We start from the raw sequence: 13,155 nt of genomic DNA, 5'->3' as shown, positions 1-13,155 counted from the left end.
ATCTTTAAAAATCTTCCGAAAACAACAACAAAAAAAAAAACAGCTTTTTTTTTTGTGTCAAACTACATTAAAGTTTTCCAGTTTCCAGACTGACCAGTTTGATGAAAAATTCTTGTTTTTATATATAAAATAATTTGAGATTATTGAGATGTTTTTTTTTGTTGTTGTTCCAATGTACATAATACACATTTTTTTTTTTACAAAGAGTCCCGTGACCGTATTTGAGCCGACGTGTCGATGCGTTTTCAGTTTGGTTTTTTTCCGCGATCCCTTCGGACGTCGTCCGGGCCCGAAGCTCCGCCCCCGGGCCCGAAGCTCCGCCCCCGGGCCCGAAGCTCCGCCCCCGGGCCGTCTCTCACTGCGGCGGGTCTCCGAACCGTCTCTCCCCTCCGTGGATGCTGACGTGCCGCCGCAGGTGGCTGCCCGATATGAAGGTCTTGCCGCAGTACGAGCACCTGAACTGCTTGCAGTCGGTGTGGACGCTCATGTGCACCTTCAGCGAGCCCGACTGGGCGAAGCGCTTGCCGCAGTGGACGCAGCCGTAGCGCTTCTCGCCCGTGTGGACGCTCTGGTGGCGCTTCAGGTTGCTGGAGTCGGAGAAGCGCTTGCCGCAGAGCGCGCAGACGAACGGCTTCTCGCCCGTGTGGACCCTCATGTGGGTCTTCAGGTTCTTGAGGCAGGCCAGCGATTTCCCGCAGTAGTTGCAGGCGAACGGCCTCCCGCCGTCCTCGTCCTCCTGCTGTCCCCACCCGTCCCTCCGGATGAGGGCGCCCGGTCTTCCCGCCGGCTCCTTCCTCTCCGGGAGCCGCCGCTCCTCCGCGGGTGGCGGCGGCGGCAGCAGCGCCCTCTGCTGGCTGTTGTGGAAACCTGCAGGCTGCTGGCGCTCTGCCGACAACAGGCTCGCCTCCATGTGGGTGAAAGGGAAGCCGCCGCCGCCGCCGCCGCCGCCCGAGTCCGACGCAGTCGTCGACGAAGACGAGCCGCCGCGGTCCGCACCAAGAGCATTCTGGGTAACGAGGGAGCCGTGTTGGAGCTGCGGCGGCTCAAACATCAGACGGTCGTAACCGCCGGTTTCGGGCCCCTGGCCGGCGCTCGGCGTCTTCGGGTCGGACGCGCGGGGGGAGCCGGCTTCCCCGCTCGTCCACGGCCGAGACGAGACGCCGCCGCCGTCGTCCGCCGCTTCCTGTTTGATCGTCGGGGGCGACGATTGATCCGTCAGCTGGCCTTCAACAACTTGACAGAAATGTTCTGGAGAGAAAGAAAAAGCAGAATCTCAAAAACCTTTTTCACAAACACATTTGGAAATGTGCTCACATTTTAATTCAGCTCCACCAGAATAAAATCAAACCGAAAGCATTTTTTTTTTTATCCATAAAGATAATGTTGACATTTTTCCGAACGGCTTTCTGTCGAGTCCTTTCAAGAATCAACCGCCTCAACGTGATGGAGGGTTTTAAGGGTCTCGGGGGTCCTGGGAGTTACACTGTACTCACTCTCCTGCTCAGACTGGGACCAGGACCCGTCGTCGTCCTCCACTTTGATCATGACGGTCGTCTCGCCTGCAGCCGGCTGCGAACAAGAGCGGAGAGAATTTTTATTTATTTTTTGTTAACTTGGGAGTGATGAAGTCGGAAACCGCGACGTCGCGGACGTCTTCGTCCTCTACTCACCGTCACCTGCGTGGTTTCCGGTGCCGACTCCGAAGGCGCGGCGGGGTCCCTGCACCGCGGTGTCACCTGATTGGACGGTCTGGACAGCACCACGTCACCTGGAAGAGACGGTGCGTTTTTTAAAGATCTGCAGCCAGTGTTAGTTGCTATATGAAGCCGGGTTCGTCTGATTTAATTTATTGACTTCTATCCTCTGCATTGGATTACCATTGCATGTTTTATACAGATACCTGTGAAATATTACTTAGTAATAACTGACAAAAAAAAACAATCGCCCATTTAATCGATCTTTGACCAGTACGGAGAACGGTAGAGCTTGCATTTATATATTTTTTTAAATCATGTTGTCTAGAAATCATTGTTAATTAGGCTATCTCGAAATAACGAGATAATCAACCCCTAATCACGAGAAAATAATAAAGGTAGCAACTGATTTAGGTTTAAATTAATCAAAGAGTAATTATTGATCAACAAAACAAGTTTAAAACAAGTATTTTACCCTTTTGGCTTTAAACTTGGGGGTTATTTTCATTCTTTTGCCCATCTTTCTACATTTTGTGGCACTTTATTAACGTAATCTAAAACTGTTTTCAGCCTGTTGCTTTTAAATTTGAGAGTAATTAAAGCTCCTAAAGTTTTTTTCAACGTCTTATTTGTGTCGCCCCTATTTTGATCAAAGCGCTGAGTACTCCGTTTTCCAGATGTCAAGTGAACGCACCACATCCTGACGTTTAAAAAAAAAAAAAAAAAAAAAAAAAAAAAATTTATTAGTTTTTTTTTTTTTTTTAATTACTGTCGATAAATTTAGAATATATGTTTTATTTATATTTATTTTTTGACGGTTACCTGTCGCTGTCCTCCTCAGCTCGTTGCCCGCGAGCAGCTGAGCTCGCGCGCGACCGCTCGCGTACACCGCGCCGCCGCCGCCGCCTCCACCACCACCAGCGGCGGCGGCGGCGGCGGCTCGCAGGGCGCTCGCCCGGGCCGCCCGGAGCTCCATGAACCGCAGTTTCCTCCGCAGCACCTCGTTCTCTTTGCGGCTCCGGGAGATCTCCAGCTGCAGCAGCGAGTAGCCGCCGTCCACGAGCTCGCAGATCTCCGCCACCGCCGTGTTAGCCAGCACCTCCATAATGGAGGCGAGCTGCGCGTGGAAGCCAGCGGCCGGGGACATCGTCGCAGTCCTTCCGCGCGCGTCTTTCTCTCTATTTTGCTGGGGAGGGAACAAGAACAGTCCCGGAAAACCCCGGCGCGCGGGAGTCAGCGAGCAAAAAAAACAAACAAACAAACAACAACAACAGAGAAACGCACGCGCCCCGCTTTGTTTACCTGAGTGCCGCCACCACCTGTGTTTACAAGTGCCGAGACGAACCAGGAAGTGATGCGACCAGGAAGACGAGTGAGAAACGACCGAGACTGCGCATGTGCAGAATCTCATCGCGCAGCGTTTTCAAAATTAAAGCCCTGAAATTATTTCCTCAAGTTTAAATGTTGTTTTTAGCCGGAGCCGAAACACCAAACACATTTGGAGCATTAAAGTATTTTATTTATTTATTTTACAGCACAAAATGTGTCGTTTTCTCATCACTTTTTGTACAAAACCAAACATTGCCATTTACTTTCTCAATCAAATGATAAAATCCCTTTTTTTTAATCGCGAATCAATATTGTTGCAAATTATATTTTATTAGTATTTTTTCAGGGCATTTTTCTACATTTTGGAGCATCTTTATTGGATGTTCTGTACAAATTTGTTGTCATTTGCATCTTTTTGTAGTTATTTTGAGTCCCTCTAAAGTTGTTTTACTTCTTAAACCAGTTTAATTCCTAAAAGATCTTAAAACGGCTTCACTTTGGGCAAGAACTCTCCATCTCGATCCGCTCCAGGCTCGAATCGACTATCACGGGCCGAAAACGCACCCTTTAATTACGATAATTAATTGTTTTAATCCATCGCATAGAAACCACTCATACAAATCCAACATCAATTCTTGGAATTCGAATTACACGTCGTGTGTCGTGATTTTTAATCCTGACGAAAACAAATGTGAACCCGAAACAGGAAACAAATGGTACAAAACTATCTCTGAAGTTGTTTTATTGAGCAAAACAAATCACACGTGAACAAACCGTATCCTACACAACCCTTAAAAACATTTGTTATAAAATAGCGACATGACATCAGAGACATTTGGTAGTTGTTAAGAAGCTCTAATCGAACTTTAAAAACCCGTTGTTTTATTTTTTTCTTCCTGTAATCTTGTGGCTCGAGTTGCCATGCGAAACCTTTATTTTTTTTATTTTTTTATTTTTTTCCTGGTGGAAACCCGGATATTTACAGAGCGTTTTAAAAACGTTTTTTTCCCCGTTCAGAAGTCCGGGTGACACTTCTTCAGGTGCAGCTTGAGGCTGTACTTGACGATGAAGCTCCTGGAGCAGAGCGTGCAGGTGTACGGCCGCTCGCCGGAGTGCACGCTCAGGTGCGACTTCAGGTGCGCCGACTGCGTGAACTTCTTGCCGCACTGGTCGCAGCTGAACGGCCTCTCGCCCGTGTGGATCCGCATGTGGACCTCCAGGTTCTGCGTGGTGGCGTACGTCTTGCTGCAGATCGAGCACACGTAGCGCTTCTCTCGGCCGCCGCCGCCCGGCTGCCCGTTGCAGAGCTGCGGTCGGCCGTGCTGGTCCCGGTAGACGGCGAAGTTCATGATGCCGTCGTCGCTGTACTCGAACGCCGGGTCGCCGCTTTCCGACAGCTGGCAGTCCGACGGGATGGAGCCCGACACGCTGATCAGCTTCAGCCCGAAGGCGTCGCCGTCCAGGTTTTCGTCGGGGTGGTACTGGGCGAAGCTCATCTGGGCTTTCGGCTGCTTGGTCCACGCCGGGTCGACGCTCAGATCCAGTTCCGCCCGGTGCGACGGAGACTCGACGAGAGCGCCGCCGAAGTACATCTGCCTGCTGGAGCTCAGAGGAACCAGCGCGCACTCCTGGACCAGGTGGACGTCCGGGTCCATCTGAGAGGAGTAGGAGGAACACGCCGACCGGCCGGCCTCCTTCTCCGGCTCGTCGCCGAGCTGGCCGGAGCAGCCCGGCTCGCTGCGCGGAGAGTCCAGACTGTAGACGGGCGTCGTCGTCGTCTTCTTCGGCGTCCCCGCCGGGGTCAGTTTGGTCGTCTTAACCGCGACTTGCCCCGCGGACGACTCCTCGGACGCTTCGGTTTCCCGCCAGCGTTTTTTCGTCCGCCGGCCGACGCGAATCGACGCCGCGCTTTCTCGGGCTGCGGCCGCGCCTCCGTCAACAGCCATGTTGATATCTGAAAGAAAAGGCCGTCAATCACCTCCCAAGCTCGACGAAAAAAATAAATAATAACGTATACTTTCAAAACATAGAAGTTTTACCACGACAAGAAACAAAACGTCTGGAAAATATTCACTCCGACGAGCGAACGAAGTAAATCAATTTCAGACGATCGTTTCTCGAACCTTTTCCGGCTGTTTTAAATTCTTTATTAAATATGGAGTATTTTTGCTTGAAGTTTTTATGAGCAAGATAAAAGACAATAAACACAAATCGCTGTTTTTGAAATTCTGAAATCTTTTGAGAAAATCCACCAACCCAGAGGACGGAGATTAGTTCCTTCGTCGAAGGTGTCGTCGCTGTCCGAGTCTTCGTCTTTGATCAACACCACATCTGGAAACTGCAAGAAACATTTGCAATAACATCATTTAATTTCACATTTCATGTGAAACATTTACAGATGAAAGTTAACTTCCGCGTTTGCACACGAGAGATAATCGATTTCATATCTGTAAACACTGAGATAATTTAATCACGGTAAAACGTCTGGGAAAAAAAAAAAAAACAGGGATGTCTGCAAGTGGATTCATTTGCAACAGCTGATTTTGAATATCATTTGATTTGAATAGCACCAGAGCGTCAGTGAAGAAACTTGTGGTTCCTAGTTAGCTCAAAATAAATCTGCAGTTAATTATCACGTCATCTCTGAAAAGTGCCGTTTGGTTTTCCGAGATAATTAACGCGAGAAAAACATCTTTACGCCCGAGATGAAAATAAATATCCTCACGGTTTATCTTGGCATCAAAAATGTCAAGGCGACAAGGAGATGATTAACTTCTAATCTGGAGATTATATTGGATTAAAAAAAAAAAAAAAAAAAACATGACCGCAACCTCTCCTGGTCTGAAAATACAATATTTAATGTGTTGTTCAAGCGATCGTAGAAAAGTGTGGAAGGATTCGCTGATTCGTGTTTATCAGCTGAAGTTAAAAGTCCCCCCAAAAAAGGCAAAAAGTAATATGAGAATAAACAGTCATTTATTCATTTCATTTATTTCTATAATAATTATCATAATAATAATAATTTCTATAATAATTGGATGTTGGCCCCTCATTAGTTTGTTTCCTTATTTTAAAGGTTTTTAAAAATCTGGAGCTACACGACGACCAATTTTTATATTTTATCTTTTGACCTTTTGTGAATTTTAAATCTTGGGAAAACTAAATACTTTCTTCATTTATCTCACCAACGCTCTCAAAACTTTATTTGTTGAATATCAACGTAGCTGCAAATAATGTATCTAACTGATTATTTTATGGACAAAATATTGGCAAATTATTTGGTAATTAAAATAATAGTTGCAGGCGTTCCTTAAAAAGAATACCAAAAAATTATTTGATTCTTAAATTGGACTAAACTGCTGTAATTTAACTTCCGTTCACTTTATAGTTATTCTTTTTTTTTGTTAGTACCTGTTAAACAAACCAATAATTAACCGAATAATCGTTTCAGGTCTGAAACTGAGCTGATATTTAAAGCTCCGAGAATGTGGCGTGTTTGTTTGTTTGTTTGTTTGTTTGTTTGTTTGTTTACCTACCTCCTCCTCCCCCACCACCACCGCGGCTTCCTCTTCGTCCCGTCCGGCTGCAGCGGCGGCGGCGGCGGCGGCTTCTCCTTCGTCACCGTCCCGCTGCTGCCGCTGCCGCTGCCGCGGTGACTCCGGTTGCGGTGCACCCTTCGCGTCCGCCGCCGGTGGTGCCGCCACCCCTCCTCCTCCTCCTCCACCTCCTCCTCCACCTCCGCCGTCGCCGCAGCTGCCGCCGCGGACCACGATGGACTCTATGAGGTGCAGCTTCTTCCGCAGGTCCTCGTTCTCCTTGTGGCTGCGGGTGATCTCCACCTGCAGCGCCGCGTAGCCTTCGTCCACCAGCTCGCAGATCTCCGCCACCGCCGCTTTGGTCAGAGCGCCCATGATGATGGACAGCTGCTCGTGAAGCACTTTGCTGTTTATGACCGCCATCCTGCCTCTCGAGATGGGGTGGGAGGGGTGGGGGGGAGGGGTGAAGGAAGGGGGGAGAGTGAGGGATCCCGAGCCGGACCAGAACACCCTTCTTAACGGCTCTGAAACAGCAGGGTGAAAGGCAAAGGCGGAAGACCGAGCCGGTTTTTGGACTTTCGACCGTCGATGATTACAAAGAGGACGAATGTTGTTTCTGCTTCCTTTTGACTTCACTTCCGGAGCAACGCTGCTGATTTCAAAATAAGAGCTTATTGTTGTTGTTGTTGTTGAGACAAACAGGAACGCAAACTTGTAATTCGGCGGTTCTCACAATTCTTACTTATTTTACTGACATTTTTTTCCTCCTTAAAATTTAGTTTATTTTTCATGTAATTTTCTTTGAACTCAATTTAGATTTTGTCATGATTTTGAGTCTATTTTTTTGACTTGTTTGTTCATCATTTTGCCGATGATTTCAAAATAAGATCGGCTGATTTCAAAATAAGAGCCTATTGTTGTTGAAACAAACAGGGAACACAAACTTGTAATTTGGCGGTTCTCACAATTCCTACTTTTTTTACTTCAAATTTTTTTCTCCTTAAAAATGAGTTGTTTTTTTGTTTTTAATGTAATTTTTTTTGACCTCATAATTTTGATTTCTCATGGTTTTAAGTCTATTTAAGGGCCCGAGCACCGAATGGTGCAAAAGCCCTATTGTTTTTTTGAAAAATTATTATTAGGGCCCGAGCACCGAAGAGTAAAAGTTGTTCAAATAATTTGTTTTCGTCGACGGTTGCCACTTTTAACGTCTCGCCACGAAACTACAAAAGGCTGTAAATCTTATGTCTCTGGACTGACCGTCTCCAAACATTACACGTATGATAACAGTCCGGCCCCGAACACATCTCTATGGTAATATTCGCCGTGGCGATGCGACAAAGTGTGATGTCCCGCCCTGACACAGGAAGTTGATGTTTCCTCAAATTGTGAAATGGGAAGTTTGAATTTTGACCTTTTAACCGTAAAGTTTTGACTTAAATTTTTCAATATTTACTTAATAAAACACTGAACTGAATGAAGTGCACCTTTACCGATTCTCATTGATAAAAAAAAAAAACAACCTGTTGCCGTGACAGATGGAGATGAAGTCACGTGTTCATTCAGGCGTGAAGACCGCAGCAAACCTTTTCGGTGAGTCCGCGACAACAAGCACGCCGTCCACCATCATCGAAGATTGCACACTTTATTTCCAAATACACACCAACCGATATAACATTCACATGCTTCTTACAGGTGTTATAAGGAAACTCTTTTCATCAGGCACCACGATCCTGAAAGTATTCGAAGCGGACGCAAACCCCCCCCAAAAAAAAAAAAAAAAAAAAAAAGAAAACGGCTCCACGTTCTTTCTGAGGTAAGAATTGATCTGGATTGGGTCGTGGTACCGTTCAGTTTCCACACCAAGGCAGTTCAGATGGTTTAAAAACAAAACGAAAAAAAAAAAAGGGAGTAAAGCCCGTCGAAAGGTACAATAGTCCGAGCTATCAAAATCTCTTTAAAAGGCATTTCGACTATAAAATAAAAATCTATTTAAAATGAGCAGTTCAGTCACTAGTAGGAGCAGCGAGGTCCCGGTCCGTCGGTAGTTCGGATCGGTGTCACGGCTAAAGAGGAGGCAGCGGGTGTTCGGCCAGGTGGTGTTTCTGCTGGTGGATCCTCAGGTTCTGCTTCCCGGCGAATCGCTTGCCGCACTGCTCGCAGGCGAACGGCCGCTCTCCGGTGTGGACGCTCTGGTGCGTCTTCAGGTGACCCGACTGCGTGAAGCGCTTGCCGCACTGGGCGCAGCTGTACGGCCGCTCGCCCGTGTGGACGCGCACGTGCGTCTCCAGGCTGCGCGACGACGTGAAGCACTTGCCGCAGTAGCTGCAGACGAAGCGCCTGTCCCGGCAGTACCGGTTGAGCTCCAGGGGGTCCAGCCGGGATCCGCCGAGGGCCAGCGACGGGGGGAAGCCGGCGGCGTTCCGGTCCGACGCCGAGTCCAGGAGCGGCGGCCGGCAGACCGGCTTCGGGTACGGCCGGCGGTCGACGGGCGCCGCCGCGCTCAGGAGGCCCTGGTTGACCCACGAGGAGCACAGGTCCAGGTCCGTGTCGTAGGGGAGGGAGCCGATAAGGGACGTGCCTCGCTTCAGCTCCGAGGTGCCGGGCAGCGAGGCCGGACTCCCTCCCGACCCGAGGAGGAAGGGCTTCCTTGCGCGGGCCGCGGCGGACGACGGAGCGGCGCAGTTCGACTCCGAGGCCAAATCGAACACCACGTCCAAGGAACTGCTCTCGGCGCCGCCGCCCCCCGCGGGCCCCGGAGAGCCCGGTAGACTGCGGGAGTCGTGGTGCTCGAGTTGCTCCGACGGCCCGGTACTGTTCTGGTCCCACGGTCGCACGTTTGCGCCGGCTGAGGCGGAGAGCCTCATCCCGGACGGGCCCTCGTCGCTGTCGTCTGTGTCTGACGGCAGCGCCTCCGTCCCTTCAAACAAACCGATCAAGAGAGATTCAATCAGCAGCAAAGAAGAAAGCTCAGTTTTTATTGAACAAAACAAAGAAACTGTCAAAATGTTCCCAAATAAAAACTCAGTCCGCCATGAAAAAAAGAGAAGAAACAGCTGATCTTAAAACATCTTTCTTTTAATATCGACGGATGTGACGTGACCATATTTGGACGAGCGGGGGGAGGAGAAAGCGGTGAATTTGACTCTCGTCAGATTGGGACCCTGAGGACGCCAAGCCCCGCCCATCTGTAGCTGAAACCTGACCAGGCCTGTCAATCAAACAGACACGCCCGCCCCTCTCAAACATACCGCTTTTTTTTTTTATTAACTTTGCATTTCAAGAGAAAAGTTGAAATGGGAGTCCATGGAGCCTTTTTGGAGCCGACCCCTAGTGGCCCTCGGTGGTATCGCAGCTTTAAGGCTCCAGCCGATCTTCTCCCCTCTCGCGGTCCTGCTTTGCGATCATCGGTGCTCGTGTTTCATCTCAGCCCGATTAACGGCTCTTTTTTGTTTGCCGTGAACGTCTGAGAGTAAATTCGGCGTCACGGTTGTCTTACCGTCCTCGTTCAGCAGCAGCTCGTCCGCGCCGAGGTCGTCGTTCTCGCCGTATTTCGCCGTCTCCTCTTTTATCAAAACGACATCGTGACTTTCCTCCTCGTCCGCGGCGACCGTCGAAGAATCCTGAGAAACAAACAGCTGCGATTTCATTTAAGTCCTGGAGACGCAAAAACAACTGCTAAAGCAAACAATAATAATAAAAACAAAAAAAGAGCATTTCTTTAAATGTTTTTTTAGGGAGGTAGAGCAGAATAATCCTTTAATTATCCTGTTTTTTTCTGTTTGACATAAAAAAAAGGAAAATTTTTCTGCCTCTTTTCTGCCTTGAGGTCAATTTACAACAAAAATGTTGCAAAAAGTGCACAAACTTTTTGCATATAACTGCATTTGAACTTTATAATTACAGATGTTTCGATTACAATTTACTGTTTATTTTACACTCACTTACGGTGTGACGTTTCTGCTCTAAACTCACACAGTTGCAAGATTACAACCTAAAAGTTTGTTCCAACTTTTTTGTAAACTTTTCACAGGATCACATTAACTAGTAACAAACTTAGAAAAAAAAAAAAAGCTGATGTTCTTTATTTCTTTTTTACGGTTTAAAAAAACAACAACTGCACTACGAGATGTAAATTAAAATTAAAATACACTTTTTCTCAGGTGTATTAAATGAAAGTTAAGGTGTTCTGACATCGTCTGGTGTCGATTTGAAATAACGAGATCACCGTCGCCGGTGCTCTCACCTCTCTTTTTGCAGGAGTCGCATCCGCGGTCGCCTCCAACACGGGAACCCGTCCGGATCTCCTGAGGTTCGAGGCTTTCGGCTGCTCGGTGCACAATCCGGCCTGCGAGACACGTTCTGGGAAGCAAAAACAACAACAACAACAACAACAACACAAACACAGGAATTGTAGGTAACGGTGGACCAGGAGACCTTCGATTCGTGATCACAAAGGGCTTCACTCGCCTCATCACTTCTCAGCGGCTTTAAGTGTCAACATCTGTTGTTGTGTTGTTGTTTTTTTGTTTGATGGGGAAATACGCAGCAGAACTCGGTTCATTTTTTATTTACATTTTAGTTCTTTTCCGTTGCTTAATGTCACACAAACAGAATTGAGTGTCCTCATGCTGTATTTTTTTTTCCTGAATCTTCTGGATCAAGTCTTCCATAATAGAAAAGGAAACCTTTTATGAGCAGTTTTGTAAAGGGAGTATGGTACATGAGGCTCGGAGTCCATTTACGCAAAGCCCACATCCCGCCACCATCATCGGTGTCACTGACGTGTGAAATGACGGTCTGACAGGTTGACTTCCCCCTTTTTCCTCCCCCCCTTCTTCCTCTCTCCCCCCCCCCCCCCCCTCGCCCCGGTACTCACCGATAGTGAAATCCGCCAGCCCCCCGCCGCGGCACCCTCCGTCCTCCACCACCGGCGCGCCGCAGTCCAACATCGCCGCGTTCGTCCGGTAGCCCCGCGCGACGAGGGACTCGATGAGCTCCAGCTTCCTCCTCAGCGTGTCGTTCTCCTCGTGGCTGCGGGAGATCTCCAGCCGCAGCACGGCGTAGCTGTCGTCCACCAGCTCGCTGATCTCTGCCACCGCCGCTCTGGTCAGCGCCTCCATGATGGACGTCAGCTGAGAATGAAACGCCTTGTAGCTCGTCATCCCGGAGGACGGACGTGAAGCGACAACTCTCCCCCCCAAAATTAAAAAAATAAAAATAAAAATAAAATAAAATTAACATAAAAAAAAAAACTAAACACTTGCGCGTTCAGGAGGAAGAGGGAAGACAGCCGGCCCCGGTGATCTTCCCGAGCCACCGAGTCTTATTTAAAAAAAAAAAAAAAAAGCCCGAGCAGTCGGTTGACCGACCGGGAGGAGCTGGTGGATGCTGCGCTCGGCCGTTGTTGTCAGGAGTTAGGGTCGGCTGTCTCCTCTTCAGCGTGCCGTTTGCCAACTTCCGTGATACCGCTTTCAAAATAAAAGATTCAGATTGGATGAGGTGCTGCGTTCAAGTCTGCCTCGTAAACACTAGCTGTCACCGTTTCGTTTTAGAATAAATAAAAAGCAACATCACAAAGCAACAGACATTCCAGAAAACGTGCAAGTTATTCACATTACAAACACCGTTGCACTGTTGTTCAGTTTAATTTAATATTATTATATTTGTATATAATGTGCATTTTTACATTTGTTATATTTAATTCTTTTTTTTACTACCTCTATTTTCTTTGTCATTTTTTATCGCTTTACCCTGTACCTGTAAATGCTGCTGTAGCGAGGTGGTTCTCAAGCATAATAATATTAGTCTTATATAATAAAACAATAAATAAACAGTAGCGTTAGCCTGTAAAAACAGTCACCGTGTATAATTCATTAAACGGAACAAACCTGCTTTGTAGGATTTTTCCAACAGCACGAGAACGCAGCACCAGGTCGGTTTCCACAGCAACGGCTGACAACAGAGGAGAAGATGGTTTACAGTAAGTTAAAAACTATACCTGAAAAACAACAACAACAACAAAACTCTCTCTATATTTCTACTGTTAACATAATTCACAAGTATCATCGACTGTCCATAAATGTGAAGCTCGTTGGAGCCGTTAGGAGCCCACAGAGCAGCTGTTTGGTGCTCGTGGTTGTTTTTAAGGTAATTGGGACTCACGGAACAAACCATTGAATTTTATGGACGTTAATTAACCGGTGATGTTTGGGGGGGGGGGGAAATAACATAGAAGGTCGTTTTACAACACTCACCTTTGTTCTGAATGTATTTAAGGAATCCTTTTCTGACCACCTGGAAAAAAAAAAAAATCCGTCCACTGACTGATTAAAAAGGGTCTCACCCCCCTTTCCTCCCCCTTCCTCCCCCTTCACCCCCCCTCAGTTTTCCATCCTGGTAGCAGCCGGCAAAGTCCGCCATCTTTGTTTTGATTCGCAATTTAAGAGGTGAAACGAGTTTAAAGTGTCGTTTTATTCTTGAAGAAATGGGGATAATTTGCTGCCCGATGGCTGGAAGAGGCTTTGGGGATTCTAGAGAGATATTTAGAACAATGATGAGTGTTTTTTTTTTTTTAACGACTGGCTGTTTTTCTT

General features: G+C 47.5%; 1 protein-coding gene across 1 annotated transcript; it reads right to left on the bottom strand.

Annotated features, from left to right (window-relative positions):
* Positions 1-109: 109 nt before the first annotated feature.
* LOC138210695 (zinc finger protein 236) lies at positions 110-12,513 on the bottom strand. The gene is made up of 12 exons (XM_069169987.1): positions 12,451-12,513; positions 11,439-12,030; positions 10,806-10,921; positions 10,059-10,182; positions 8,639-9,479; positions 6,560-7,211; positions 5,280-5,361; positions 4,039-4,977; positions 2,517-3,083; positions 1,671-1,768; positions 1,494-1,569; positions 110-1,248 (listed from the first exon to the last, which is right to left on the bottom strand). Exons 2-12 carry the CDS (start codon positions 11,722-11,724, stop codon positions 356-358), a joined length of 4,674 nt encoding a protein of 1,557 aa, XP_069026088.1. The 5' UTR covers positions 11,725-12,030; positions 12,451-12,513; the 3' UTR covers positions 110-355.
* Between the last annotated feature and the right edge of the window lie 642 nt (positions 12,514-13,155).

Source organism: Embiotoca jacksoni, unplaced genomic scaffold (genome assembly GCF_022577435.1).
Source record: "Embiotoca jacksoni isolate LCO1_2020_lvr unplaced genomic scaffold, fEmbJac1.0.p SCAF_48, whole genome shotgun sequence".
NCBI classification, from domain to species: domain Eukaryota; kingdom Metazoa; phylum Chordata; class Actinopteri; family Embiotocidae; genus Embiotoca; species Embiotoca jacksoni.
Note: the sequence above shows the minus strand (reverse complement) of the source record. Positions and strands in the feature narration are given on the sequence as shown.